Source organism: Gloeophyllum trabeum (assembly GCF_000344685.1).
Source record: "Gloeophyllum trabeum ATCC 11539 unplaced genomic scaffold GLOTRscaffold_00012, whole genome shotgun sequence".
Lineage (NCBI taxonomy): Eukaryota > Fungi > Basidiomycota > Agaricomycetes > Gloeophyllales > Gloeophyllaceae > Gloeophyllum > Gloeophyllum trabeum.
Window position 1 is genome coordinate 772,607 of NW_006920421.1, and position 26,919 is coordinate 799,525.

Below are 26,919 nucleotides of genomic sequence, written 5' to 3' on the forward strand. Positions count from 1 at the left end.
GACAATGCTATCCAAGAAGCCACCGAAGAACAAGACTACGATGATGGCACTCTTGTGGACCTGGACGGTTCAGTAACCGGTCATAACTAGGAAGTTTGGGTAAACTTCGACCATAGGAAGGGGGTAATGTTATGATTTTCCCATGCTTATCTCATTCCATTTCCATTCCGAGCATTGCTATTGGACAGTACCTTTCTCCGAGTAGACCTTCCCATGGACGCTATCTTCTTCTCACACGTTATCTTCCTTGACTCACCTTCTACCAATGGGCGCCCTTGTATTTCTCATTTCTCTGAGTTACGTTCTCACAGGATGGCTTACGCGTCCTTTCTTATTGTTCTCTTCTTTGGGTATTAACCCCTATACCAGTTACTATATATACTGTAGGAAAACCCATGTATTCCTTAGTTCAACCTCCTGTTGAATACAGCGATTACCTGGACTCTTGACTTGACCGTTGGCATTGGCCCGGCCAGACCTACCTTTCAGTACGCTTACTGAGGTAGTGACGACATAACTGTTGGCACGTGGCCCAGTTATCTCAAGACGACTAGTTAGGATATCGCTTCCTAACAGAGTCTCGGTGACAGAGACAGCAGACATCTGGCAGACAACATGCAGTCTGAGTCCACAAATGTCGTCCATGCTCCATGGATGTCTTAGACTTTCTACTGGTTTTGGTAACTTCTCTGCTACCCAAGCTCCAGGGTGATTTTCCTGAAAGTCTCGTGGATTTTTTGTCAGCTGAAAAGGCCATTGGTTTCCCCTTAGGCACAGAAGCGGCCGCCATCACTCGGTGTGTCGAGGTCGATCCGAGACGCTCTGACTCCCTCGCGAGGATCACGAGAACTGTGATGCAGAAGAAGTGTCATAATCGCAGTCGAGAAACTGTCGACTCGCCTCGCAGACCCCATCGTCTTACTGTACGTTCGCGAAATATCCCCGTCATCATAATATAAGAGAATCGCCAGCCGAACATTAGTCGTATCCCCGCTGCCTGAGCGCTGCGGCTCGCTAAAACCCTGCACCTCGACGGCACCCTGCTTTGCAACCGCTAAACCCTTGTCACCAATCTGCTAGCCCCGGCACTCGAATTCGTGGCCAAGGAGACATCAAACCAGAGCACATATACACAGACCACGGACAGCGTTCTTGTTCCTCGGCTATCCTTCATACACCGGCGGGGGCACGACAGTGTCGCGCACCTCATACGCCAAGACCCTTTGCTCCTGCGTGAGTCTCTCCACCTGTTGCTGCAACGCGTCTATACGATGCGACCACGCCGGAGACGTAGGGAGCGCGGCATGGACCTGCCGGGTGAGTACGTCACGAGGCGCCGCTGGTTGATCCACGTTGCGCATCTTCCTGCCGAGGGGCGGGACCATGCTCGGCGACGTGTGCTCGGCCGCGGAGGCAGACGTCGTTCCCTGCCCTTCGCCCGAGAGGAACGGCGTCGCCGCGTGCCTGCGGCTCCGCTGCACCAGGAGGACGCCGGCTGCTGCGATCACAAGGCCCAGGACGGCGAGCCCGCCCACGACACCCCCGGCGATGGCACCGGTGTTTCGGCCGCCAGACCCAGATGTGCTGCGCGGGTCACTCGGTTCCTCGTACCTGCCTCGCGCAATGTCTGTACTACGCCCTCCCTAGCGTCGAGAGAATGGATCTGATACTCACGTATACTGCAGGTAGTCAAATAGAATGACCGATCCGTCGTGGCCCGCGGTAGCTTCCAATTCGAAGGTGTGTTCTCCGTTGGGAATCGAGGCGTTCGCGTAGACGGGGACGCCGTATTCGAAAATGGGTGCAAGCGGGTTAGGGGTGTGCGTGTATGACCCAACCGTCCGGTTGTCCAGGCTGAAGGTAAGGTTTGTGAGAGTGGTGTAATTCGAGTGGTTGTCTATAATGCAGTATGCATATACAGCCGTTCCTGCGTCACATCCTTCAATCCGATGGACCGAACGTTCCAAATAAACAAACGGCATACCGTTGAACTGATAGCTGACGGCCATCGGCGCAGGTCCGCCGGGAATATAGGAGGTGTCGTGCCATGACCCGTCATGGGCGGCGCTCGCGTTGGGTCGAGAATAACATGTCGAGCAGTTTGCGCCCTGCTGCCAGTTATCTGCAGGGGCGTAGATGGGCATGGAGCCTGTAACTTGGTCTCCCCACTGGTCATCCACAGTCCGATTGGTCGCGCAAAGTACTGCAGGTAAGCAGCGCAAGACTGTCAGCGCCAGTAGGACGAATCTGCTGGCAAAGTGAGGGCACATATGTCAAACTGGAAAGATGAGGAACGCGCAGGATATTGCCGTGTACGACTCAAATTTATGGTGTCTTTGGACAGCTATCCACTCTGTCTTTTACTCCCACTGTATGTCGGTAGCATTGCCATGGCGGCCTCGTTCGAGATGTGCGTCTCGTCTGACAGGGAAGGTGAACTGAAATCCTCACTAGCCCATCAGGCGGACTTCGAGAATCTCTGGTAGTAATGATCCGTGAGCAGTCCGTAGACCGGCCTATAATTACGTCGTTGAGAGTGGGTAGAGTAGACCATACAGAGTCCTGACCAGGGCCGACATCTTCGAAAACTCCAAGGAACGTGCCTGCAGATGATCGTAAATACATCAAGTTCAACGCGCTAGCAGACCGCTGTGCGTCTGGGTGAATGAGCAATATATGCGAAACGGATCGCTTCATCTTGACACGACGCGGAGGGAGTTATTTCGAGGGCCGCTAGTTATAGGGAGATCACCTGAAACTCGAACGAAAATCCAAAGCAAGAGTGCATCAAGTACTGATAGTACATGTTGATCATCTATCATGATCAATTGATCACGACATATACACTCAACCACAAGTCTCACCTGGTCTCACGTAGCAGGACGTCCAATACATTGAATTTGAACGGCTCCGGTAGACGCCGGTAGCCTTGCAACATATCACGTTATGCTATGGGAGTAGGTAGGCCGTAACACACACTTTAATGTCTTTGACCTCGCACGCGCTATTTATGATTGCACGAGAGCGAGCTCCACGACTCATGCAACGACTGATACTGGGGCGGCTTGATGGAAAAGCTTATCACAGGATCGTATAGGCTCCGAGGGCACGGTACTTTCACGTCTGCCACACCCACCTAGCCACGAACCTGCATAAACGCAAGCCCACGTTCTAACAAGGCCACATCCTGTTAGATCTTAAAATATAGACTCGGGCTCTACCACGACTACATAATCGGGTAAAAGGCATCCCAGGAAGGTAAAAGATGCTAACCTTTACGGAAGGTAGAGAAGTAGTGATGAACTATAGTCAACGGAAACCAGACAAGGCACTCACAAGATCCCAGGACCTAAAGACCGTGCCATGCGAGAGCTAGGACACAGTGACCAGCCTCAGCAAAGTAACAAATCTGGTAACGCCCGAGATGTCTGTTGGTGTTATAAGGCTCTTTAGCTAATGTTCTGCTCACCAGAGTTGGCCAAACTGATTCCAGCCTTTACGTCGGCACTGCCCATAGGCGCACCTGCCGACCACGATCCTCTATCCTGAATACCCTTCTCTTATGTACGACTCTCAACCCGTGCCTGCCACACTTCCCCAATATTGTTCTCGTAGATCCAGCTCATATCAATTCCGCCGTCTTTGATTACTTTGATTTTGACGCGGTCTTCCTCAGAGACGTCTCCAAGCTCGCGCAGCTTATTTTCCCGTGCGGCTGCTTCCGCCTGGATATGCTTGTACATACGCGTATAATATGGCACCCGAATAGCGTCAAATAGTGGCAATGCCTTGTTGAGGTCGTTCCGGTGATAGGAGAGGGCCTGCGCCAGGATCCAGCCGTCCTCCATGGCAAATCCGGCGCCTGAGCCGAACGCCCCAGAGAGTGCGTGTGACGAATCTCCGACCAGAACGACCTTATTATTCCATGCGGTGAGTCGAGAGAGTTCGGGGCCTGCGAACGCAGCAAATTCTCGCCAGTCCCCTTCCTGTACTTTCCTAAGCACTTCCCGTATAGCCGGCAGATAGTCCTGTCGCACCATCAGAAGGAGGCCAAAGTGAATCCCGTTGGATCTTTCCAAAGTAGCCTACCGTAAAGTGAGACTCGACGTGTTCTTTCGACACGGGAACGCCCCAGCTGACTTTGCTGGCGCTGTGAATGGCGGGATCCTGCCACTGCCTCGCTGCGATCTCACCGAGACCCTCGCCGACGGGCGAGAGATACACGTGACTGGTAGGGAGATGCCACCACGCTGTTGTGTCGAAGCGAGGGTCGAGGTCTTTCACGTCGTCCCATGGAAGTAGAGCGCGCCAGATGGTCGTACCGGTAAACTTGATTTCGTAGCCATGCCAAGCAGTATCTCTTACGACCTAAGAAATATCAGTACATGTCCTGCGATGCACATATGAGAAGGCGCACAGAGCGGATGCCGTCCGCCCCAACGACGAGGTCGGCCGTTGTCACAGTTCCGTCCTTGAAATGCAACTCCACATGGTCCTCGTTGTCCATGAGGTGTATGAGTTTCTTCCCGAGTTGTATGACTCCAGGCTGGACGTGACTCAGAAGCGCTGATTGTAGCTTGGTGCGCTGGGTACGAAGGTTCGGACGTTTCTTGAGCTCCTTTCGCTCGAAACGGTGCAGTTCCTCTCCTGTCTTGCCATTTCTGGAAATTTGAATCAGTTCGCTAGGCCCGAGGCCCGGAAAAGAGAGCTCACACAGGTTGAGGACAGTTGACGTGACATGGCCACTGGTCAGCGTGTCCGCGACACCGAGGAGCTCCAGGACGTTCCAGGTATTTTGACCGATGCTGATACCTGCTCCGACCTCTCTAAGAACGGTGGCCTGCTCGTACAGAGTCACGTCGACATTTGGTATCCTGGACAATGCGATTGCAGTCGAGAGACCACCGGGGCCGCCTCCGATGATGGCTACTTTCAAAGGTCGAGCGGGCAGGTCGATCGTCATCCTAATGAAGTTTGAAGGATCTTCGAAGAATGCTTCTTGCCTCGCGATAACTGGGGTAGACGGTATAAATGCCTTATCGGCCGCTACGCGTCAGAGGTCACGTGTATGGCGTGCGATGAGACGTCCTTGAGATAAAAGCAGTCCCTCGTCGCCCAGACCCGCGATGTAAAAATGGCACTGTTAATCAAACCTGCAGAGACATAGGCGAAGAACTTGCTTACTTATCATTGTCCTCCCCTGCATAATGGTAATTATGTCAGATATCCGTCGTTGAACGCTTGCAGCGGGCAAGCCGACGAACACAAATGTGTAAGGGCTGGACGATGTTCGACTTCGCCTCAGTGGAGAGCTATACGGGGCGAAGTGGTTATTCCTCCCTACCCTACTGTAAGAACATTGGAACAAGGTACTGCATCTGCATTGGCCACTCACCGTGCGCTGGAGCTACGCACCTCTCAAATGGCATCTGCAATTAGGTGATGAAGCAAGCAGATAAGGTCTTTACACACGGTAGACTCGCCGGATACTGCGATCGCCACATCTCTGAAGATTCCTAAAAGAGTACTGGTCACGGATTGGCGAGTACTCACAGACGAACCAAAGAAACATCCTCTCCGTCATCATTATGCCTGTTTTCACCATATCTTGAAATATTTGATAACAAGTGCGACAGCGTCAACCGGCGGAGGAACATCCCTCTCGTCATTGCTGCGGCCATCTTGGGCTTCACCGGCCATTTCCTCAGCAAGCGTACTTTCAAGTGGTATAATACCAATTGGGCGCGCCGTATTGGATATCCGAAGGTGCGCTTACTACATGTTTCGACAATATGGCGTGCTTCTCGAGGCCCGTAAGCCTGAGCCAGTTCTAGCTCCCCTGCCCATATTGGCTGCCACCCTATGATCGTTACATATAATGTATCTTGAGAAAGGCATTGGACGTACTGGACAGTCCCTCTGTTTGTGCCCCTGCCAGACATTTTACCTTTCTCTGTCATTTTTGTGTTTTTGTCAAAGCTGTAGCATCGCCCCTCCAATATAGTCTTCCTCTGGGTCGATGCAGTAAGTAACTCGAATTCAAAGTGCATCCCGGTTGGATTGCAGGCTTTTGTTTCCGTCCTAAGGTCTGAAAATCCCAGCGTCGTTGCCTCAAGTTTGTGGCCGTTACCAGAAGAGCCTGAGGACGAACACGTGGTACGTACAGCCACATCAATGGCTGGCGATCGTGATTCGTCCAGCTGCTTCCAGTGTAAATCGCGTTTTCAACAAGTACGCGTAGCTATGCAGACTATGCATAGAACAAAATGTTCAACTTCCTCTCAGGCTCGGACCTGATATCAAGAAATTCGACAAGGTTCTGAAAATCATCAAGGCATTGTCTGTGCTTTCATACCAGTTGTCAATACAAATGGTATACAGGAAACATATGATCTTACTACATAGTACAGAGTCTTGTAGGATTTCACTGGGATCTACCACTGGCACGTACGCCAGCCCAGCGTATCTGCGGTACGCGTGCTGTCTGCAGAGTGGGGACGAACACTGGTCGCGCATCGTAGGTCTGCCACACTCTGTCGTCGCCATCCGGGGCGAGTAACCCGGAGATGAAGGCGTGACAGATGGATTGTTCCGTTGTCGATCCCACGTTTGCGTAATTGAGCACATATCTCGTTCCGGGAATGCTGGATCCGCAGTAAACGAGAATGGGTGCCTGGTACTGACGGCCTCGCAGGTAACGAATGAGATTCTCCCCGGCGGAGAAGGTGAACATATCATGTCCGCGGTCGTTACCTCCGCGGCTTTCCCATCTTGCATTGTCGCTAATGATACGCAGACAGGATGTTCGGTCCAAATAATGCATCTCTAAGCATAACAGTGTCAGAGCTGATCTTCATATTATGAGGCACCTTTACCGGGGTGTTGCTCGAGCCAATCCTTGACGGCAGCAGTTGATGTGAACTGATATACTTGGATATTGCATTTAAGGGCGAAGGTCACTTCGCCTTCGTTGTTGCCTGGATTATCATCAACCCAGAGCAGGACTTTGCATCCATCATTACTAGAACCAAGTCGCGCTGCGGTATGAATTAGGGTACAGTGCGGCATACGATCGTGATATCCCGTACCTATGGGATAACTTTGTATTCCCCGTACAGTATCTTTCAAGGACTTGGAACGGTCACCGACAAATGCATCCAAGGTCATCGGTGTCACCACTCCCATCCCGAATTCGTCGAGGCGTAACCAGAGGGTGTCGAAGTCTTCTTCTGAGAGATGAGACAATGTATCCAGTCCAACCCTGAATTGCTCTCGTGTAACGTATGCATCCTTCAGTATGTGGCCGCTTTAGACATAACTTTCAGTGAATACCTAATATAATCGTACCTCGTTGCGGAAGATATCAGACCAGAACTGCCGTACACTGGAATTCCCGACAGAATCCAACAAGCCGATACCTTCCTGAGGAGTAGGAGATGTATACGGCTGGGTCAGGACCGCAGTCTGCAATAACTGGATGCGCTGCATTAGAAGGTCATTATCACTCTTTAATTTGCTCGTAACATTTGACGGAAATAAAAACGCGAGTATCGTCGTCTGGGACACCTTTCCGCTCTTCAGCACCATCAGGTGTTCTTGTATAGAGCAGAGGTCCTCTCCTATAGCAAGAAGGCACATAACGACGCTTGGAGGGAGACTTGGGCGTCCATTGAGAGGGTGAATGATATTGTGAATGAGTAGAATATTCCTGTGAAGGTCTTGGATAGTGGCATTCGCCTGCTCCAAGTTATCGAGCCAGGTGAGGACGGAGACTGTCGCAGAAAACACAGAGGAGAGGATAGAGAAGGGGTCCATAATCGCCTTATGGTGAACAGGATAGATGACAGGTTATAAGACGCACTGAATCATCGACGGTAGTCTCCAGGCAGAGGGATGGAAAGATCGCCCATGGCTGGAATAAGCTTAGGTTATTCTGGGCTGATTGATCAGTTTGAAGTCTATTACTAGTAGCACTGGGCGTCCATTATCGTGTGATATCATCACGACAAGAGCTGTGTCCATCGACGCCCGTTCAATTGAATGCGCAACTTTCCGGTGTCTATTCTTGCTCAAGGCCTAGCTCTGCAGAACAGGGAGACCCGAGGCAAGCGGTACAACCACGCACCCTGTATCGCGGTCCACGGCTAAGCACCGCACAATTGATGGAAGGGGAGGCCAGTGTGGCGCAAAGACCTTCGATGCATGCTGAGTCGATGAAGCTCGAGTCTGCGCAGAAGGAGCTCACGGAAAGTATGAAACCAAATATCTGTAATCTTCGACAATGCAGTCGAAGAAGCGCAAATGAACTTCTGGGAATGGACAAGAGGAAGGCTGACTGCGTGAGCGCCCAACCAACTCCATAGCGCATTTAGCGTGGCAGTCGAGGGAAAGACGCCTTCCCTTCAACTTCCAAAGCTATACCGCTGAAGGACTCCCCGGATCGTATATTGTATCTGCCACGCTGAACGCTCGATTACTTGCCACGATCCTACCGTGATAGCGTGGCGGATCAGGAGCACCAGAGGCCAGCCCGGAGATCGATGTCCACAGTTGGATAAGGAGCAGCACTGCAGACCAGACAGACAACTCTTGATGAAGCTGGGCATATGCATCTTCGGTAGGCCGGATGGGGTTAAGAGATATAATTTCCGAGAGGCAAAGGTCATGCACCAGCTCCGTGGGAGTGTCCTCATGTTTGAAAGCATATAAATCACCCCGAGAGTCATCGCAATCGATGACATTCGCCGTGCACTCGGAGCCGTATGCATGACAGACTGCAACAGCACCCGAGCCGTCGTCCTAGGGAGACCGGAGTGCACGTTTGCTCCAGTAGCCAGAGAAAACTTCTCACAGTCTGAAACCGAATCTTCTGATCTGAGTGGGTATTCGAGCGTCAAAGTAAATGGATTGACTGCGGGAGACATCGGCGGAACACACGTTCGTCGTACACAACTCTTTGGATCAAACGTAGGCAACAGGGGCCAGCTCCAGTGGCCGGAGTAAGTCTCAGCGACTAGCTGAACTTGCAGTAGGCTTGTCGCGACGCGATCTTATCACGAGCTACAGAGTCGAAGGGTAACTAGCCAGCCTCATGTTGGGCAAATGCGTACCTCGACCACCTCCTTAGCTCCTTAAATCAAGCGGATCTCGGGCTGGTCGTCGTCGGAGGGTGGGAGCTACTCCTTGTCGGGGCCTGATCATGAATTGCAGGCAGGTCTTGAAAGTTTGTCCTCTTCCAGAGAACCACTGACATGCACATTAGGCGAATCAAAGGACTTCTGCAGCTGAATTCACTGCCTCATCTGCCGTCGCAGACGCTTCTGCCAGTGCATGTGTATGAGGGATAACACAGACGGTCTAAACTAGGCGTCCGGACGCAATCCGGACGCGCGGCAACTCTTCTGGGATGCGACACCAATCAGAGATCGTGGTTAAGTAGTATTGCTTGAATACATAACGTCTACCGTCAGCTTGCCCTGATTCAGTGCGGGTTAGATGGGCCCGGGCACAAAGACCTCAAGACGAATAGCCACCGGAAAGTTACGCTTGTTCTATTTTGAACGGGAAAAGTCAACGAGTCCATTTGCTTGAACATCAGGTGGTGTTTTCGTCCGTTTCTGCCGCACCCCAGTCCTCATGATCATATCCGTGCCCTCTCCGTGAATATGAGCATCCGAGCATGTTGTGAATGGAGACTTCGTCTCGTAACGGTTCATCCACGTACACTTGTTCTAAATCTAACCAACTAGCGCAGATTGGTATACGTAACCTAAGCTTATTCTAGCTTTGGACGATCTTTCTGAGCTTTCATGAGACCCCTGTCAACGATTCGGTGCGTGTTATAACCTGCTATCTATCATCCTTACCGAACGGAGATTATGGATCCCTTCTCCATCCTATCCTCTGCTTGTTCTGCGGCAGTTTCCATTTTCACCTGGCTCGATGGCTCTCAGCAGGCTGATGAGACTATTCAAACAGTTCGCGATAATGCCCGACTCGTTCAAGAGATCATCTATCCTCTCTCTACACGAAGGAGTCTCCCTTCAGGTGTCGTCCTGTGCCTGCTTGATATCGGGGAGAACCTTTGCTCTATACAAGAACACTTGATGGCGTTAAAAGGGGGACAGCTCTCCGCAACAACAATTCACGCGTTCTTCTTTCCGTCGCAGGTTATGGGCAAGCTGAAACGCGATAATGACCTTCTAATGCAGCGCATCCAGTTATTGCAGACTGTACTCCTGACCCAGAGCTATGCATCTCCTACACCTCACGATGGTGTCAGCTTATTGGATACCGTCGGGAACCCAAGTGTACGGCAGTTCTGGTCTAATTCCTTCGGCAATGAGGTACGTTTGACTGTGTACGCACTGGTATCTCTGAAGTGGACACGAACTGAAGGATGCATATGCTGCACGAGCACGGTTCAGGGTGGCTCTGGATCCGCTCTTCCATCTCTCGGAAAACGATTTCGATACCCTTTGGCTACGCCTCGACGAATTTGGAATCAATGTGGTAACACCAACTATCTTGGATAGACTTGTAGGTGAAGGCTCCTTTACAGATGTCATACAGCGTATCCGCAGTCGGGGCGAAGGTATGAGATGTCTCGCTCGGGCCGGACTGCGACCTAATCGATACTGCAGTATCACTCTGTTCTAGCAGTGATGCATACAAATGCCTGCTCTGGGTTGATGATAACCCAGGGAACAATAGAGCTGAAGTAGCATTCGCTCGCCGTCACCATATCCAAGTCCATCAATTTACATCAACTGCCGCCCTCAAGGAATGGCTTGAACAGCACCTGGGTAAGTATATTAGCTGATATGACGTATCAGTTCTGATCGTGGCTTGTCTTCAGAGATGCAGGACTTGGACAGGACATCCAGTCTGCGTATCATTACCGATAATGCAAGATGGGAAAGCGCCGGGGGCAACGATGATATCTTCACATTCTCTGCCGGAGAGAACATCGTCCGTTACATGCGTGGCCATCAGTATCAAGCACCCATCCTCGTCTATTGCGGGTCCAGCATCCCTGGCACGGGGTACGTGCTCAATTACGCAAACACGGGATCGACGACGGAACAATCCATCTGTCGTGCCTTCATATCCGGACTACTTGCGCCGGGCAGCGACGAAAGAGTGTGGCAGGCATACAATGCAACGCCAAAATCTGTCCCCACTCTGCAATTGAATACTCGGTCGCGACTTGTGCCGCAGGCGCGCTCGGCTCGCTTTGGCGACACCGACTCCACGTCGAGCTTTTTCACCGTCGGAAGCGGCGGTGGATCCTTGCGGTCGTTTTATAATGGAAAAGAGGTCGATATGCGTATGAGCCACGTTCGCGAAACTATCCATCACGTTCGGGGAAATTGGCATCTCTATGCGGATTTCCTGTCCCGCTTGCGCGACTTGTTCTTGCAGCTCAGTGAACATGAAACCGTGTCTCCTATCTTGGACGCTCTGCCCAGGTACAAGCAGTGGTCCGACAGACAACGGGACGGCGACCCATTTGAAGACTATGGTGTTTTGCAATTATACACCACAGCCGGAGGATATTCACATATCTTCAAGGTCGTCAATGAAGCCTTACGTACTCACGATGTCGATAACGAGCGGTTGGTGTCCGCCGTGTTTCTCGTCGAGCTCTTGAATATCGAGCTCTTCAATTACATCATCGAGCAGGGGATGAGGGATGTCGGGTTCACCGGGACTGTCCATCGAGGTCTGTGCCTTTCCACAGAACAGCTCGACGCATTCTATGAGCTGGCACGCATGCCGATCAGGGAGAGATTCTGGTCCATTCCCTTGGCAATCGTATCCTGTAGTCTAGATGAAAAGATCGCCGTGCAGTTCGCCCTCCAGCAGGCAAACGCCCATGGGACGGACCACATGCATCCGGTCTTGTGGCGGATCTACGTCGCTAACCTAGACCGAGAACTGCTCCGTGTCTATCATCAACACTACCCTACGAGTGTGGTGACAACAATGTGTGCAGTGCCGATTCAGCGGTTTTCGGCGTACGCGGAGGAAGAGGTGGTATTGCGCGGACCGTTCTTCCAGCTGGTGCACGTGTATCGGCGGCCTATGCCAGGAGGTGCCATGATTGACGTCGTCGAGGGAGTCATCCTCAACACGAACAGGGATCATCCGAGCCAGATGGAACTTGGTGCTGATCAGGATGGTGCAAGAAGACTGATTGCGTGTATGGTAGGGATGGCGAGGGCAAAGGTGTGTCAGCAAGTGGCCGAAAGCTATGGATTGGAGGCCGATGTTTCTGACTATGAGCGGGTCTATCTGGAGGAGAGGGCTGTATTCGATCAGTTTACGACTACAAAGGGACAGCCAGGATTTGCGCAGGTCTCCGCACCAGTCATGACTTAGGGCATCCTGAGAGACGTCAGATTCAAGGAATCGTGGACGAGGTTTACTACCATCATATGTAACAAGCTGTCCTGTACCTGCCAAATCACGACACACGGCCCTCACCCTCCGTAAAATCGGCTCCTTCCTGCTTCGTGTTTGCTATTTCCATCACATTGAACTTTTGTAGGCGATAGTAGTCTTTGACTACGCTCATCCCGCACACGCTCTGCAAATATGCCGGTTTGTATTAAACTAAATGCGCATGATGTAGGAGAGCAAATTTACCTTGAAAAGCTCTACGAGGATGAACACTTCCGGTGACTTCAGATCCACCTTGTGTCCCTCTGGTACGAGGGCGGCTAATTCCGCTAGCAGGGGGTCGCGGGACACTGTATGGTGGTTGCGTATTCGCAGCTCAATTTTGTACTGTAGCAACCTTCAGGCGGCTATTCGAGGGCACACGTACTGAAGCTTACACGATATTTTTTATCCCCTGCGTCCAGGAAGAAGGGGAGAATGACTTTCTTGAAAAGCCCACAGATCTCAGGTAGGTTGGCTACGCAAGATCCCGACACTGGGGTGAGCCGCTGCGTATACCTGTGAGGCGGGTATGAACGGGTTGGTCTCAGCCAGTCACAGCGTTCTTGACTCACTTCGTTCTCGTTATCCCAGTTTCCACTACATCTTGAACGTACTTGATGACAAGAGCGATAGGATCAACCGGCGGCTTACACGAGATGAAGATCACTATGGAGGGGTTCAGACTATCTCGCGAGGGAATCGCAGTCCAGAAGTTGTACCGCACGGTGTGTTCGTTTGACAATTCGCTATGGATAGCTTCAGCCACGATATTTCTTACCGTGCAGATAGTGACACACCGAATATCTGTTCCTTCCGAGGCTTCTTCATAGCAGCCATTTCCTTCGCGATCTGCGCTTCCAGATCGTCTGCCTTGTCGTTCATCTCATCATTGTCGCTGCCATCATGGGCTTGCGCTGGCCACATTTCCTCAGCGAGCTGACTTTGGGTGGTCAGACCGATTAAACGTCCAGGAGCTAGATTTCGAGGAGCGCTTACAGCTTCGAAGAGATCGTACAGCTCCCCGACGGTCTGTTTCTCCTTTCCCTTGACACAGGTAACCCAGATACCAGGACCGTCTATGGCTCGCTTGCCCCATATTGGTGTGCCGTCCTGTAGTTGTTATAGATAGTGCATCCAGAGAAAGGCATTGGACGTACCGATCGGTACCTCCTCCGCTTGTCCCCCCTGCCGGATGATTTCCCTTTGTCCGCCATGATTTCTTGAGTCACTCTCGGAACTGTACAATCTCCCTTATTTATCCGAGTGCTGCCCGCATCGACGGTCTAAGATGGTGGAAGGAAAGCCTGAGTTTGAGTCCCAATTGCCGGATGGAGGTCGGATGGCACGTGACACTCGGGCAGCTTGCCACAAAACACCCAATTCACGCCGTGGAACACTCCCAACAAGTGTGCACGGTTACTAGGATTAACCGACTGCAATAACAGCCTGCCCCATCTCACCCTTCATTACTTACGACCCCCAGTAATACCCTGATCTACCTACATCGCCCACTATGACGGACCTCGTCGACTCGATGCTGGACCTGATGCGCCGGCTCCCGCCCACGCGCGTCGAGGAGAACGTCTCCGCACTCGTCAACATCTGCCCAGACTACGCGGACGACCTCCTGGGCAGCGTCGACCAGCCCCTGAAACTCAAGACGGACCGCGCGACGGGGAGGGAGTACTTAGCTTGCGATTATAATCGGGATGGGGAGAGCTATAGGTGAGTAGTGGGCTTGCGTGATTGAATACGGCAGCTGGGGCGTTGGTGTATATACGCGTCCGTGGTGGTACAGGACTAAGGATGGCTGATGTATATCAAATAGGTCACCATGGTCGAATGAGTATGATCCTCCGCTGGACGATGGCACTGTGCCTACGCCAAAACTACGCCAACTCGAGATCAAAGCCAACGAGGCATTTGATACCTACCGAGAAATGTGAGGGTTATATTCACGCTTGCCTCCGTGCATGCATCATCCTGAACACCAATGCCCCACTCTGGGCAATCCCCACTTGCGCTGGGCTAGGTACTTCGAAGGCGGCGTCTCTTCAGTATTCCTATGGGACCTCGACGATGGCGGTTTCGCCGGCGTCGTCTTATTCAAGAAATGTCCGTCCCCCCCCTCCTCCCCCTTGTCCTATCGCTCATTTGTGTCGCTTAGCTCTCAACCCATCAACCGCCTCCGAGCCCTCTGGCTCCTGGGACTCCATACACGTCTTTGAAGCCGCGGAGCGCGGCCGGCAGGCGCACTACAAGCTCACGTCGACGATCATGCTCGAGCTCGTCACGCATTCCGACTCGAGCACGGAGAAGGAGAAGGGCGTGGAGAAGAAGCCTGGGAGCGGCGCGCCGCTCGAGGGGATCAAGTCGAGCGGGGATATCTCGTTGAGCGGGAGTATGACGAGACAGGTGGGTGCGGGGAAGCTGTGATGTGTGTGAATACCGACGGCTGACGGCGGGGTATGCACAGACGGAACAGGATTGCCCGGTGCAGAACCAGGAATCGCACATCACGAATATGGGCCGCATGATCGAAGAGATGGAGATTAAAATGAGGAATCTGCTGCAGGAGGTGAGTTGTTGCTCCTTTCTCTGGATATCATAGTTGATCGCTGAGCGATTGTGTAGGTGTACTTTGGCAAGACGCGTGATGTGGTGTACGACCTGCGTAGCATCGAGAGCCTGGAGAGGCAGCGGAGACAGAGGGAGCTGCAGAAGGAGCTGGTGGGTTTCATGAAGCGATGATAGATTCGTGCATGGAAAGGAGAAGTCGTGCAAGTGTATTATAACTACTGGGCAGCACAATCTCATGGGGTACGGACATGCTTCATGTACGCCAGTTTTTCAGGATGCCTGGAGTCGAAGCAATTGGTAGGCTGTCTCATCGATTCATGACCCAAACCCTAACCTGGGTTGGATGTCGCCGCAGGGATATGCGTCCAAGAGCGAATTGTTTAGCGATCGCGACTCGGACTGCCCCTTGGCTCTGCGATTGAAATATCAGTAGATCCATCATTGCATCACCAGTGTAGCGAGAGCTGTAATCGTCATATGAACATATCAGACCAATGGGGAGTCAGGTCATGCTACAAGAACGTACTAGCGTCGCGTTAGTGTTGATGTGATCTACATGTCCAGTGCTATCATAGCTCCATCATCCTCGTAGCTGCGCGTCCGCTATGGGATTAGCGTGGATCGTAACCTGCACCGACGCATCAGCAAAATTGACAGGGAGAGTCGTATCCACATAGCAAAGATATGAGGAGAGGCAGGTACACGCACATGCGTCAAGCGGATTTCAGTGAGCGGCCGATTCTTATTGTTCACGGGGACACGCTCGATGGCGTCGAGCGTCGAGTCCGCGCCGTCGATGACCTTGCCGAAGATGGTGTATTTACCGTCGAGGTGCGGCTGCTTCGCGTACGTGATGAAGAACTGCGACTTGTTCGTGTCAGGGCCCGAGTTGGCCATCGCGACGATGCCGCGCGCGTTGAACTGATGCGGGCAATCCGGATCAGCGTTAGTGGCGGGCACTGTATGATTGCGCAGGCAGGCGCACCTTGAGCGTGGAGCGTATCTCGTCGGGGAAGGGCTTCCCCCAGATGCTCTGCCCGTTCTTGCCCGTGCCGCTGGGGTCGCCTGTCTGCACCATGAAGCCCTTGATGTTGCGGTGGAACAGGCAGTTGTCGTAATAGTTCGACGCGCATAGCGCGAGGAAGTTCTGAGAAGATGTGATTCATATTGCTTGATAAGCTGGATAGCGCGCTGGAGAAATACCTCCGCGGTCTTCGGTACGGCCTCGCAAAAGACCTCGATCTAAGTAAGCCATGCCATGCGGGTCAATCAGTGGGGGCCGTCGAAGATATCGGACCGACGCACCTTGATGTCGCCGTGAGTGGTATGCAAAGTCACTGACTGTACGTGGCGTCATGAAAAGCAGACGAACAGAATATAATCCGAACATACCATTTGTCGTGGTTGGCAGCAGCGAAGCGTACCTGCTCGCCGTTCAGACAGGAACAAGAACCTTGCACTGGCAGCCGATAGCAGCACTGCAATCCGGTTCTTACAGCACAGCATGAAGGGGGAAAGGACCCTGATCACCCCTAGTGAAGCACGGGCAAATTTTGGATTTGGATCCTGACTTCAAGTAGTAAATATTCTCTGTACCACTCAGAGTCACAGAGAGACAAGCTCCAAATGCAGAGCGTATAGGCTGACCAAGTCTTACAATACAGACTACATCCCGCTTCACGATGCAGGGAAATCAGGGGTCCTGGTGCCACCCACGTGACTGCTATATTGCGGGGCCGACGCGCTTTCGGACAGAAAATCAGTCCGACTTGTCCTTCCATCATCCCACTCAGAAGCGCTCTCCAGCGCATCGCCGTGTAGCCTATTATCCTTTATTATCCATCCTAGTTACCACCGCTTTCCTCCAGCCCACCATGATACGCACGACCCGCCCGCCCTCCGTCTACAGCACCGACTCCGACCCCTTGACCTTCGTCATGCGCCCTCCGGAATCGGAGACAGACGCGCAGCGGCGGGCGAGGCTCGAGAAGGAGCAGGAATCGAAGCGCATATCTGACGAGATTGACGAGCAGATTCGCCAGGAGCGCGAGAAACTGAAGAAGTACAAGGAGGATGTGAAAGTACGTCTTGCGTTTGTGGCAGTACGTGTACCGGTAGTCTAACGACCGCGCTGCCGACAGCTTCTGCTGCTGGGGCAGGCAGAGTCTGGGAAATCCACGCTGCAGAAGCAGTTCCAGCTGATGTACAACCCCGCTTCTCTCGAGCGCGAGCGCCTATCGTGGCGTACTGTCGTGTACTTCAATGTTGTACGTTCCATCAGGCGCATCCTCGACACCCTCGAGGCGTATGACGACGCGTCGGACGACGGGTCCGCTACCAGCGGCCACGGCGATGGGACCGATACTGTCACCGGATCCCCGAGCAGCGCTCATGCCCTCCAGAGCAACTACGCGGGGAGCTCCCAGAGCCATCTGCCGCGATCGGACTCGGCCCCTCCTGCGTCGGAATCCCAGAAACAAATAGCTACGCTGAGGTTGCGCTTGTCCCCTCTCGTGCTCGCCGAGGCAGGTCTCGGCGACCGTCTGAGCGGTGGAGTGACGGTGTCTGGATCCGGTAAGGGCGGTGTCTTCGTGCGCAACGGCTGGCAGAACCGCACACTCCTCGGACGGCGCCAGGGTAGGGCGAGCATTGACAGCCGAAACACCGAGCTCAAAGGCGATGCCGCGATCAAGGACGAGATGGTGGAAGACGTAGCGCGAATGCTCGACGCCTCCAAGGACGATATAAAGGAGCTCTGGGAGCATCCCACCGTGCGGCGCATGATCTCCAAGCGGAAACTTCGCTTGGAAGAATGGTCACATTTGTACGTCCCCGCTCTTCCTCGTCGTCAGAGTACTGCTGGTTCTCATTTCTACATTCACTCGCTAGCTTCCTCAATGACATTATGCGTATCGCGCAGCCAGGCTATACTCCCACTATTGGTCAGTGTTTTCTGCAGGGTTTACCCGTTCACTCCGTATTTACTCTAGTTCACACGATCATGCAGACGACATCCTCCACGCCCGCATCCAAACCATGGGAGTCGCCGAGCACACCTTCGACGTCGACCTCCACGGCAAGTCTGTCACCTGGCACCTCTTCGACGTGGGCGGCGCCCGGGGCCAGCGGCATTCATGGATCCCGTACTTCGATGACGCGAACGCGATCATCTTTGTCGCGCCCATTAGCGCGTTTGATCAGGTGGGTGCTCGGTGTTCAATCTCATCCGGTGGCCGGCTTTGCTGAATAGCCGATGAATTGTGCAGTATTTGGAGGAAGACGCGCGGACGAATAGGATCGACGATTCGTTGCAGCTTTTCACACAGATTTGCTCGAACCAGCTGCTCAAGAAGGTTCATCTTGTGCTATTCCTGAGTGAGTGAAACACTTTCAATTTGAATATGCGCGTGTGATTTACACATTCCGTAGACAAGACGGACGTCCTCCAGGCGAAGCTAGCCTCCGGATTGAAGGTCAACAAATAGTGCGTATTACGATACTAATGGAATGTCGACATGGGAGAGCTGATGAAATTGCAGTATCACTTCATTCGGTGACAGACCAAACGAGTACGAAAGCGTCGTGTCTTACTTCCGTGCGCACTTCCTGCAAGTGCACAAGAAGAATAACGAGAACAAACGAGTACTGTACACCCATCTCACTAATGTTACAGTATGCTGCTGTTTCTTCGCCGATTGCATGGAGTACTGACTGGTTTCCATAGGATACGCTTGCTACACAAAGCATCATCGCCAATGGTAAGCGCATTCCCCAATTCGTGTGGTTTGCTTGCTTCTGACGTCTTGTCGCAGTTCGTGACTCGATATTCCGAGGATATCTCAAGTCTGCCGCCCTTGTGTAAGGCGAATGACCTACGACGCCCACGATACGCAAGCTAGCTACGATCACGATGCAACCGCACGGACCTACAAGCCCGATGTCAGCTGCGCTGGCGTGGACTCACTCCCATCTGCTTCTCTGCCTGGACACTTGTTTAATTTAATCAATAGTTGCATCCGGATTCGCAATACTCGTTCTCGCACTGGCCTTCTCCGGCACGGAACGCTATTTTTATTGCCTTAATCGCTGGCAAGGTCCCGGATTACCTTAGTCGCATGTACGTCTCGTCCCAGGATCATCCATTCTGTTGTTGTGATCATAAACGCCCTTCTGTTCCTGTTCTATTATTCTCCCAGTATTCGTTTCTGCTCCCGCTTGTGTATTCTCAGGTATTCTCCCCATGTTGTTGTCTTCGATGATCTTTTGTAATGGTGATTCGGATCCGCAGTGTTACTGTTATGGATGGATAGATCGATGTATTGCACTTCCTCTTTCTGCATGTATTTCCCTGCCCCTGTCGTTTTACCATAATACACATGATCGCCGTACCGAGTTCACGTCTTGGCAAAGCTCATTAAGGGCCATATAGCTACTCTGCAGTCGCGGCCGCCGCTAACGAGCCAGCGCGTTCTCTCTTCCCGCTCTTCCTCGGTCATGTCGTCGTCTTCCCCGAGCGCATCTTCGGAGCCGGTGGGGGTGGCGTGCTTCTCTGCGGGGCGGGCGGTGTAGCGAGCGAAGGCGAGGGCTTGGCATGCGTTCTTGTGGAGGGTGAGGGTACCGAGAGGCTTGAGCGTCTTGGTCGAGTATAAGCGGATCCTTTTGCAAAGACTTAGTTGTAGGTTTATGATACAGGAATGAAAGGGCGCACTTGCCGTCCCACCCGCCGACTGCGCAGATCCTGCCGTCGTCTCGGATGGCGATGGTGGAGTGCCCGATGCTCTTTGTCTTGTGAGCTACGCAGGCATTCTGAATGGCCACCTCCGGTGTCTCTGCAGCCTGGTCATGGACGAAAGAGATGCACCATCAGCTAAGATTCGTTGCAGTGCACGGACATAGAACTGACCCGAAGATCGTACCGTCCTATGATGTGATCTGCGGACACCGTTAAAGCGACCGAGTTATCCGGCGTCACCGCCATCGCCATAACTGTGAGAATGGAGGATCAGTAATTATTACGTATCATACACGATGTAGCCTGACTCACCGGATTCGAGATGCAGCTTGTGGCTCCAGATGGACTCCCACCCGACGCCCTCGACGGACGTTTCGTTATCTGTACGGGAATACCGCCACATCGTCACCGCACCGTTCTCATAGCCAAGGAGTATGCGGAGTTCTCCAGTGTCGGTCAGAAATAGGTGCATAGACATTATTATACCTAGGAGAGTCCAATAGTAAGGAACACATGACAATCGTCTCGGAGGTAGTAGTGTGTCGTACCGCTCTTACTACCGCCATGGCCGTCTGCGGCAGGGGTGCTGAACCACTCAGTTTTTCCAATCGCAGCGTGCAGTCTCTGTGGGGACGGCAGTGTCCATACGTCTGCCTGCGACTCCCTCCATGAAACCGAGCACATTCACCCCGAGTGCACTCACCAATGATGACTCGATCAAGTTAGGCACAGCAAGGAGAGCTGATATCTCGCCTGTCCTTCGCGGCGGCGGTAGAGGGCAGAGGGAAAACCGGCAATAGTTTAGAGCATTAACATCCATGGCGTACAGCAGGCTGGGCGTCTGCAGACCCGGAAGGGCTGCCGACCCTCCCAGGGCCATGCGTGCTTCATGAAGACTCTTCCAGACATATAGTTTATTATCCCGTGCGTGGCTGTCTGGGTCCCGAAATTAGCTTCTGGTACAGGTGTAAGAGTAGTGCAGATGTTACGTGATAATGGAATCCTCCCACTCTTGTATCCCGAGCAGGCTATCCGCATGAGCCTTCCAGGATGCCAAAGCCCGAAGTGTGCGAGTGCTGGTAATCATCACCCAGCCTGAGCCGTCCCCCGTATATATACGTTTGTTATCTTCAGAAAAGCAAGCTACATGCACTGGGGAAGCATGACTCCGGAGGCGATGGGAGGGGTTTGGTGTCACCTGTTTGTCGGGGCGCATTTGCGCGGTATACAAACGCACCGGTACGAACTGTAATTCAGGGGACTGCTCTGCTGGAGATATCGTAATTCGAGAGAAGTGGTATGTAGATCGCATCCTTACGTGACAACGGGGTCCCGCTTAAGACCACTGTGACACTGTCACGGTGCTCGCTACTTACGGTCTACCACAGCAGGCTGAAAGTTATTCATATCATCGCTAATACCGCTTTGATCAAAACACACACACTCTCGTAAGCCATGGCTCCGTGAAGTCCTGAATCCAAAGCTGATAGCTTGGAAGCTACGAGCTAATGCGTAACTAATGAGGCGCGAGTGCCCGATAGATCTGCTCACATGTTACATAATCCCAGTATCATGCTCGTCTGTGATTGGCTGACAGCCTGGTCAAGCGTTGTTCGATTGGGATGGCCTGGCGACCGCCGTAAGTAGTCTGAACATTGTCCGAGTTATGGAGTCTGTACTTCAAGCTGTCTTACTAATTAGAGGCTAAGTCATTGCACGCCAGTCTCTATGGATTTCAAAGCTACTCGTTCCGTTCTCTACGTCTGGTAATCAGCTCAAGCTTGATAGGCATTTGTTCCTACGGAAAATCCGAGGAGACACGCCAGCGCAAACAAAAGAATGGTTAGATCGGACCTTCATCATTGGCTCAGGACGATCATGTATATACACCCAGAAATACAAATACACAGTAAGCAGTTAAACAACATGACATGTATGGTAGTAGGCACCTTTCCCTCGAGCAACGGTCTTGACCGATGGAACATGCCCTCAGATACCCTTCTATGCGCTTTATGGTCTCTTTCTCCCGACTTCTCCCCAAGTTTTATACTGGCACGTTGCGCGTACGCCACAAGGACATATTGAGTAATTCTTGAGGTACAGTAAAAGAAGAGACAGTAGATGCGACGCCTCGGAGTACGGCTTCATTTCAATCTAGTAGTCCTTCTCCTCGACGCGTGAATGGGTGCCACATTACGCGAATAAGGGAATTCCTGTAGACAACAGAAGTGCGTCTTCACTGCAATGTATTCCAGAAGGAAATGAAATGCTCACCAGAAAGGTAGTGAAGTGGCGCTAGGTAACCGTTCTTCGCCTGGCTGTTCAGATCCAGACGCCACAGATTGGAGACGAACCTGCCTGAGCCGGTTTGGTCGCCTGTCCGGAGCAGGATTGTCGCGCAGACGAACATGTAGCTAATGTGCAGTATGACCCCTGCACGCCCGCAGGGTTTCGGGAGCTCCGAGTTCCAACCCATACCCGAGCAGCGTCTAACCCGCCGCTTCGTAGTCACCAGCATTCGCAACAACAGCTTGTAAATTATGCAAGCCTGAGGTGGCGCCTACACACTGTGACTTCATCCAAGATGTGTCCCTTTACGATCGTAGCAGGACTGAAACGGGGAATGATAATCAATCCGTCACCTCTGGACCCTGTGCATCCCGAAACCCGGACTACTGTACTTGCCTCGCGAACCACTGCCAGTCGCCAGAGCCTGAGTTCAAGTTTGACCATAAGATCTCAGATCCAATATCGGTGGCGCACTTCAAATTGTGCGCGAAATCCGCATCCTCGCCACGTGGCCACCACTTCCGGTGGCGTTCCACCCTTAAGAACTCTCTCCACGCATTGTGATCACCCCCATGCCCCCCATCGTAGGCGTTTCGAGGTCGTTCGCCGCTCTACTTGCTGGTCGAGTCCCTCGTTCCCCGTGTCCCCGGCTTGTTTCGTGCGCGGTCATGGCTGAGCGTGCCATGGCGACTTCAACAGCTACTGATGAGAATTCCACACTCTTTAATTACACTGCCGGAAGATGGTTATATAACGAGTCTGCACGTGAGGACTTACTTTTGTCCATTTCTTCAGTTTTGCTCTGACCAAGCTTGCCGTGGTGTATGAAGAGAACGCAGCTCGCTTCGTGCCTTTCAACATCGAGGCTGCTTCCGCGGTTGTATGTGAGGCGGTCGGTGCTGCTAGCGTCGATACCTTCCAGAAAATTGGAGAAGGTGTGCGATTTATCTTTAGCGACTCCATGCACTCTAACGACACGATCATCCAGGCGCTCAAAACAGGGTATTCTTGTTACATTGCAGTAATGGAAAGGAAGCTGTATTACGCATTCCCTTCGGCCTCGCTGGCTGTGGGTACTCCACAGTCGCAAGCGAGGTGGCTACGACAGAGTTTTCACGGGAGGTCCTTGGATTGCCTGCACCTCGTGTATTGGCCTGGTCTGGGGATGCCACAGGCAATAACATCGGCGCTGAATACATGGTGCTCGAGAAGATGGACGGTGTTACGCTCGACTATCACTGGCCATCTCTCAAAACAGGCGATCAACTTATGGGCGCGCTGCAGCAGCTGTTCCAGTGGGAAAGTGCATTCGACAAAGCTCCGTTTTCTCAGTTCGGAAGCCTCTATTTTGCTCAGGACGTGGAGCCTTCCCTACGGAGTCGACAGTTGTTCAGGGAGGGTGTTCCACTTGACGAAAAGCTGAAAGCCGCTTCGGAGAAGTACCGAATAGGGCCTCTGGTTCATGAACAGTGGTGGAGGAGATGCCATCGCCAGCTGAAGGTCGATCGTGGCCCATGTGCGTGGCGAGACCTCCGGAAAACGAAAAACTAACTTGACACATCGCAGGGCCTGACGCATCTTCATATTACTTGACAGCTGCCAAAATCGAATTGGCTCGCCTCGACCACTCCGAGTCTTACGACGTTGCCATGGGTCGACTGCCTTACCTTGCTACGGACTTGTACACGAAGTTGATCAAGGTATACATGCGGACCATCCCAGTACTCCTGAAAATGTTTCCCGAAGAATTGAGCCGCCCGACAATCTGGCACCCGGATATCAATGATCGCAACCTCCTGGTGACCACCGAACCTGATATCAAAATATGTGGCATCATTGACTGGCGGAACGCCATCGTTGGTCCCTATTTTTCGCAGAGCGTCATTTCCAGGGACTTCGTGTATGCAGGGAACCTACTGCCCATCCCCGAGGAGATCGAGATACCCAAGGAGCTGCCAGATATGTCCGGTCGTACTCTTGAAGAGCAGAACACTCTCCTCGGCCATTACCTCTTACTTTTCAGATACAAGGCATATCAGTGGCTTATAGCAAACAATGACCGGCGTCGCGCTTTCACTGCGATCTCCGTGCCACGGGCGTGGGAGTTAGATATACTCCCCCTTCTCGTGCTTGGCTCTGATAGGGAGTCCACGTTCAGACTCTTCGACGCTCTCATGTCTATAAGAGATGACTGGGACATGATTCCAACTCTCGCCGGCGAGCCATGCCCGATAGAATTCTCAGCGGACGAGCTCAATGCCCTCTGTGAAGGTACCTTACGGTGGACCGTTTACAATCACGCCGTACGAAAGCTCGCCGAGCGGCTGCATGCCGGTGTAGACGGCCTAGTTTCCCATAAAGACTATGCGAATGTTAAGGCTGAATGTGATCGATTACGAGATGAGTGGGACGAGGAGGATAACTGTGGCCCCTTCCCCTATCAGGATGGCATGTTTTCCTTCTACATATCGTGATGGAAATGCATAGAAGAGTTGTTTCTTGTGAGAAACAATTGTAACCTTTTCGATTAAATGTCAGTGCATGCGAGGGCGACATTCAAGTGCATTATGATCTCGGGTTTACCGGGTCAGTAACTGGACTACATCATGATCCACATGCTCCAAAACTTCACCCGTTCAACATTTCATACTCCTCGAGAGCGTATAAAATAAGGCTGTAAGGCCGCGCGAGCACGGCAGAGCCCGCTACCGCAGACACAGAAATAACAGCAACCTCAGCATCTGTGCTCTGCTCATTTCCAGGTATTTTGCCTTCCCGAATGCACGGATGGTGTTGGAGCGACTGTGGGAATCAGTGAGGTGACACCGCTCTGTTTCTCAGGCTGTGGCAAACTGCACGGATTCCCAATTTAGCGATATAGTTTCCTTTTTGGGTTATGTTTATCTTTCGTTCTCTTATCGTAACTCTTTATCACTCTGACAGCTCATATAGCGTTGTGATAGCCTTTTGACGTATCTAGATTGCTGTACTGTACCTTGCGAGCTCGAGGACCTTAAGTACAACGCTCCCGTAGATACACCCCCATCTTTGCACTTGTTCGTTAGACGTGCTAAGTGGGTTTACTTGTCTGTTTGTTCACAGACGCGCACGTTGTCAGACTAGGAGATCATTCAAATGCCCAACTAAGCTGTCGCTGTGCGCTGAACGTATCCCTTCCAGGCCTGAACTGTACCACAAGTACCAGCTTCAAGCCACTACATTTGGCCGGAAGGGGACTTGGCAAATTTTGCGAGAGGATGAAGTCCGACAGCACGAGCGGTGGCATCACATGACCACAACTATTACACCATCAAGGTATGGCACCAAATATATATAGTGTGTTCGAATAAGGCAGTTGGGTGTGTCGGCCTTACCTCCGGGTCTTAGACCCCCCGGATGTTCACAGGTCTCCTATGATCGTGTCAAGATCTGAGGCAGCACGTGTTGCCACATGGCTGCTACTTTTTATGTCAATGGTGAACGTTCGGCATTTCGCTTGAACCAATACAGGCATCAACCAGTCCTTTATAGTGATGCCGCAGTCCAGTTCCCGAACCTGGGAGAACCAGTTCGAACCTCGGACCACCAAACCTGAAATGTCCAGGTGGAGCCACAATGCCCAAACTGTACCTAATTATGGTGATTTTGAAGGGTTCGAACCCGAACCTGACTGGACCCAACACCATTTTGGGTTCTTTGAGGTTCACAGTCTGGACATTTACCCGGACTGGACCTTGGGTCCGGTGCCAGGTCCGGAAATTTGGGCCAATAACCGGACCAAGCCGGACTGCAGCATCACTAGTCCTTTACACAGTGCTATTCCTTTACACACTTATTTTCGCAGATTCCTGCTAGCTGTAGGGCAAGGATAGGCCATAATGATGTTCAGTACTGTAGTATAGGGTCTCAGAAACATATCCCAGCATGTCTCTCACTTGATAGTGCTGCTTTGGGTTGAGATACCAAATCCGACATATTCGTTGATAAGCCCCAGGATCGTCTGACCCCCGAAAACGCGGATTCAGCACATCATACAAGCACCCCGGAGCTTATTCAACACAGCGCTCGCATGCCTCTAGGCTTCTATGGGCTCTAAAAGACTTTTTCTATTTAGCTCCGGACTTCCTAACATCCTCGAGGCGTACATGGACCCATTCCACGATTTATCTCCGCGCACCGAAGCTCCGGAGTGACTTAACCAATGCGACTTCTAGCTGCATTAGCTCCGGGACCCGCGGACACTTCTATCAAGGGGTGTCGTCCTCATGCCCACCCTCCAGCACTCACTCCCCCTCGTTTCCGTCAAGATACCGAAGGTGCGGACGCATACGAGTCACCATAAGGTCAGCATCAGTCAGCAAACGGCCGGAGGTAATTAACACGTGACCGGCATGTCGCACGGAGTGATGGGACCGCTTGGGTCAGGTGGCGGAGCGTCGAGGCGACCTATAGGGGCTGGAAAGAGCAAGTGGGAGCGCAAGAGAGTCGTATGGTGTATGGTATAGCGGAGGAAAGTGCTGAGCAATCCTGTGGGTAGCGGCGTTTATTTGTTATTTATCTCCGAACGGTCGCAAAGCCATTCCTGTAGTATAAATTGTACAAAGTAGCATACAGAAAAACAAGTTTCGACTTCACCATCTCAGAGAATTAGCGTTACGATCTCAGCGACCCTCGAAGTTCGAAAGCGTCGAACTTAGCGAATTATAACCGATCTTAGCTTTGCCAATAGGCCTGACTCGTCGAGTAAATTATCTCCGCCATCGATTTAATTAGCTCCGGTGAGTCTCACATAGCGAAATAAAAATTAAACAAGTCCCCTTTAGCGTTTTCTACTCCCGTGGGCCCGAACCTACACTCGGTTCCGTGGTTTG

The 26,919-nt window shown here is 52.2% G+C and overlaps 10 protein-coding genes across 10 annotated transcripts; 4 read left to right on the forward strand and 6 right to left on the reverse strand.

Moving 5' to 3' along the window:
* Positions 1-767: 767 nt before the first annotated feature.
* On the reverse strand, positions 768-4,178 carry GLOTRDRAFT_122622 (uncharacterized protein; the record flags this gene model as incomplete). The annotated part of the gene is made up of 10 exons (XM_007870729.1): positions 4,090-4,178; positions 3,470-4,028; positions 3,337-3,409; positions 2,980-3,004; positions 2,865-2,949; positions 2,469-2,603; positions 1,985-2,203; positions 1,675-1,897; positions 1,206-1,611; positions 768-1,076 (listed from the first exon to the last, which is right to left on the reverse strand). The coding sequence occupies exons 3-10, from the start codon at positions 3,363-3,365 to the stop codon at positions 768-770; spliced, it is 1,431 nt and encodes a 476-aa protein (XP_007868920.1). The 5' UTR covers positions 3,366-3,409; positions 3,470-4,028; positions 4,090-4,178.
* GLOTRDRAFT_79748 (FAD/NAD P-binding domain-containing protein) lies at positions 3,164-4,963 on the reverse strand (the record flags this gene model as incomplete). Its single annotated transcript, XM_007870730.1, has 6 exons — positions 3,164-3,273; positions 3,337-3,409; positions 3,470-4,028; positions 4,090-4,368; positions 4,418-4,682; positions 4,734-4,963. The coding sequence occupies 4 exons, from the start codon at positions 4,961-4,963 to the stop codon at positions 3,561-3,563; spliced, it is 1,242 nt and encodes a 413-aa protein (XP_007868921.1). The 3' UTR covers positions 3,164-3,273; positions 3,337-3,409; positions 3,470-3,560.
* Positions 4,964-6,858: 1,895 nt separating this feature from the next.
* On the reverse strand, positions 6,859-7,815 carry GLOTRDRAFT_131867 (uncharacterized protein; the record flags this gene model as incomplete). The annotated part of the gene is made up of 3 exons (XM_007870731.1): positions 6,859-7,037; positions 7,089-7,290; positions 7,348-7,815. The coding sequence occupies 3 exons, from the start codon at positions 7,813-7,815 to the stop codon at positions 6,859-6,861; spliced, it is 849 nt and encodes a 282-aa protein (XP_007868922.1).
* A 3,465-nt stretch (positions 7,816-11,280) lies between these two features.
* On the forward strand, positions 11,281-12,285 carry GLOTRDRAFT_12750 (uncharacterized protein; the record flags this gene model as incomplete). The annotated part of the gene is made up of 1 exon (XM_007870458.1): positions 11,281-12,285. A coding segment is annotated over one exon (1,005 nt), but the record flags the coding sequence as incomplete, so codon positions are not given.
* Positions 12,286-12,310: 25 nt separating this feature from the next.
* Positions 12,311-13,740, reverse strand: GLOTRDRAFT_79752 (uncharacterized protein). Its single transcript, XM_007870732.1, has 8 exons — positions 13,605-13,740; positions 13,444-13,557; positions 13,245-13,383; positions 13,167-13,193; positions 13,020-13,113; positions 12,843-12,963; positions 12,652-12,792; positions 12,311-12,592 (listed from the first exon to the last, which is right to left on the reverse strand). Exons 1-8 carry the CDS (start codon positions 13,659-13,661, stop codon positions 12,470-12,472), a joined length of 816 nt encoding a protein of 271 aa, XP_007868923.1. The 5' UTR covers positions 13,662-13,740; the 3' UTR covers positions 12,311-12,469.
* Positions 13,741-13,960: 220 nt separating this feature from the next.
* GLOTRDRAFT_46847 (F-actin capping protein, beta subunit) lies at positions 13,961-15,198 on the forward strand (the record flags this gene model as incomplete). Its single annotated transcript, XM_007870516.1, has 7 exons — positions 13,961-14,172; positions 14,276-14,389; positions 14,480-14,562; positions 14,615-14,736; positions 14,812-14,862; positions 14,924-15,025; positions 15,082-15,198. The coding sequence occupies 7 exons, from the start codon at positions 13,961-13,963 to the stop codon at positions 15,196-15,198; spliced, it is 801 nt and encodes a 266-aa protein (XP_007868707.1).
* A 409-nt stretch (positions 15,199-15,607) lies between these two features.
* On the reverse strand, positions 15,608-16,533 carry GLOTRDRAFT_131871 (uncharacterized protein; the record flags this gene model as incomplete). Its single annotated transcript, XM_007870936.1, has 6 exons — positions 15,608-15,655; positions 15,736-15,948; positions 16,013-16,174; positions 16,231-16,269; positions 16,333-16,368; positions 16,420-16,533. The coding sequence occupies 6 exons, from the start codon at positions 16,531-16,533 to the stop codon at positions 15,608-15,610; spliced, it is 612 nt and encodes a 203-aa protein (XP_007869127.1).
* Positions 16,534-16,964: 431 nt separating this feature from the next.
* On the forward strand, positions 16,965-19,413 carry GLOTRDRAFT_112036 (G-protein alpha subunit; the record flags this gene model as incomplete). Its single annotated transcript, XM_007870733.1, has 9 exons — positions 16,965-17,108; positions 17,169-17,851; positions 17,917-17,969; positions 18,035-18,228; positions 18,294-18,402; positions 18,457-18,511; positions 18,567-18,699; positions 18,752-18,785; positions 18,840-19,413. 9 exons carry the CDS (start codon positions 16,965-16,967, stop codon positions 18,887-18,889), a joined length of 1,455 nt encoding a protein of 484 aa, XP_007868924.1. The 3' UTR covers positions 18,890-19,413.
* Positions 19,414-19,421: 8 nt separating this feature from the next.
* GLOTRDRAFT_47083 (WD-40 repeat-containing protein) lies at positions 19,422-20,975 on the reverse strand (the record flags this gene model as incomplete). The annotated part of the gene is made up of 7 exons (XM_007870529.1): positions 19,422-19,683; positions 19,736-19,854; positions 19,931-20,013; positions 20,072-20,245; positions 20,308-20,413; positions 20,463-20,691; positions 20,749-20,975. The coding sequence occupies 7 exons, from the start codon at positions 20,973-20,975 to the stop codon at positions 19,422-19,424; spliced, it is 1,200 nt and encodes a 399-aa protein (XP_007868720.1).
* Positions 20,976-22,731: 1,756 nt separating this feature from the next.
* On the forward strand, positions 22,732-24,522 carry GLOTRDRAFT_46606 (uncharacterized protein; the record flags this gene model as incomplete). The annotated part of the gene is made up of 4 exons (XM_007870493.1): positions 22,732-22,813; positions 22,879-22,983; positions 23,037-23,564; positions 23,615-24,522. The coding sequence occupies 4 exons, from the start codon at positions 22,732-22,734 to the stop codon at positions 24,520-24,522; spliced, it is 1,623 nt and encodes a 540-aa protein (XP_007868684.1).
* Between the last annotated feature and the right edge of the window lie 2,397 nt (positions 24,523-26,919).

Bases quoted from the DNA above. Each gene is read 5' to 3' on its own strand.
- GLOTRDRAFT_79752 (XM_007870732.1), bottom strand. From the start codon at position 13,661: ATGGCGGACAAAGGGAAATCATCCGGCAGGGGGGACAAGCGGAGGAGG. The intron at 13,558-13,604 runs GTACGTCCAATG...TAACAACTACAG, and splicing joins AGCGGAGGAGGTACCGATCG to GACGGCACACCAATATGGGG. The intron at 12,964-13,019 runs GTGAGTCAAGAA...CCCGCCTCACAG, and splicing joins ACTGGGATAACGAGAACGAA to GTATACGCAGCGGCTCACCC.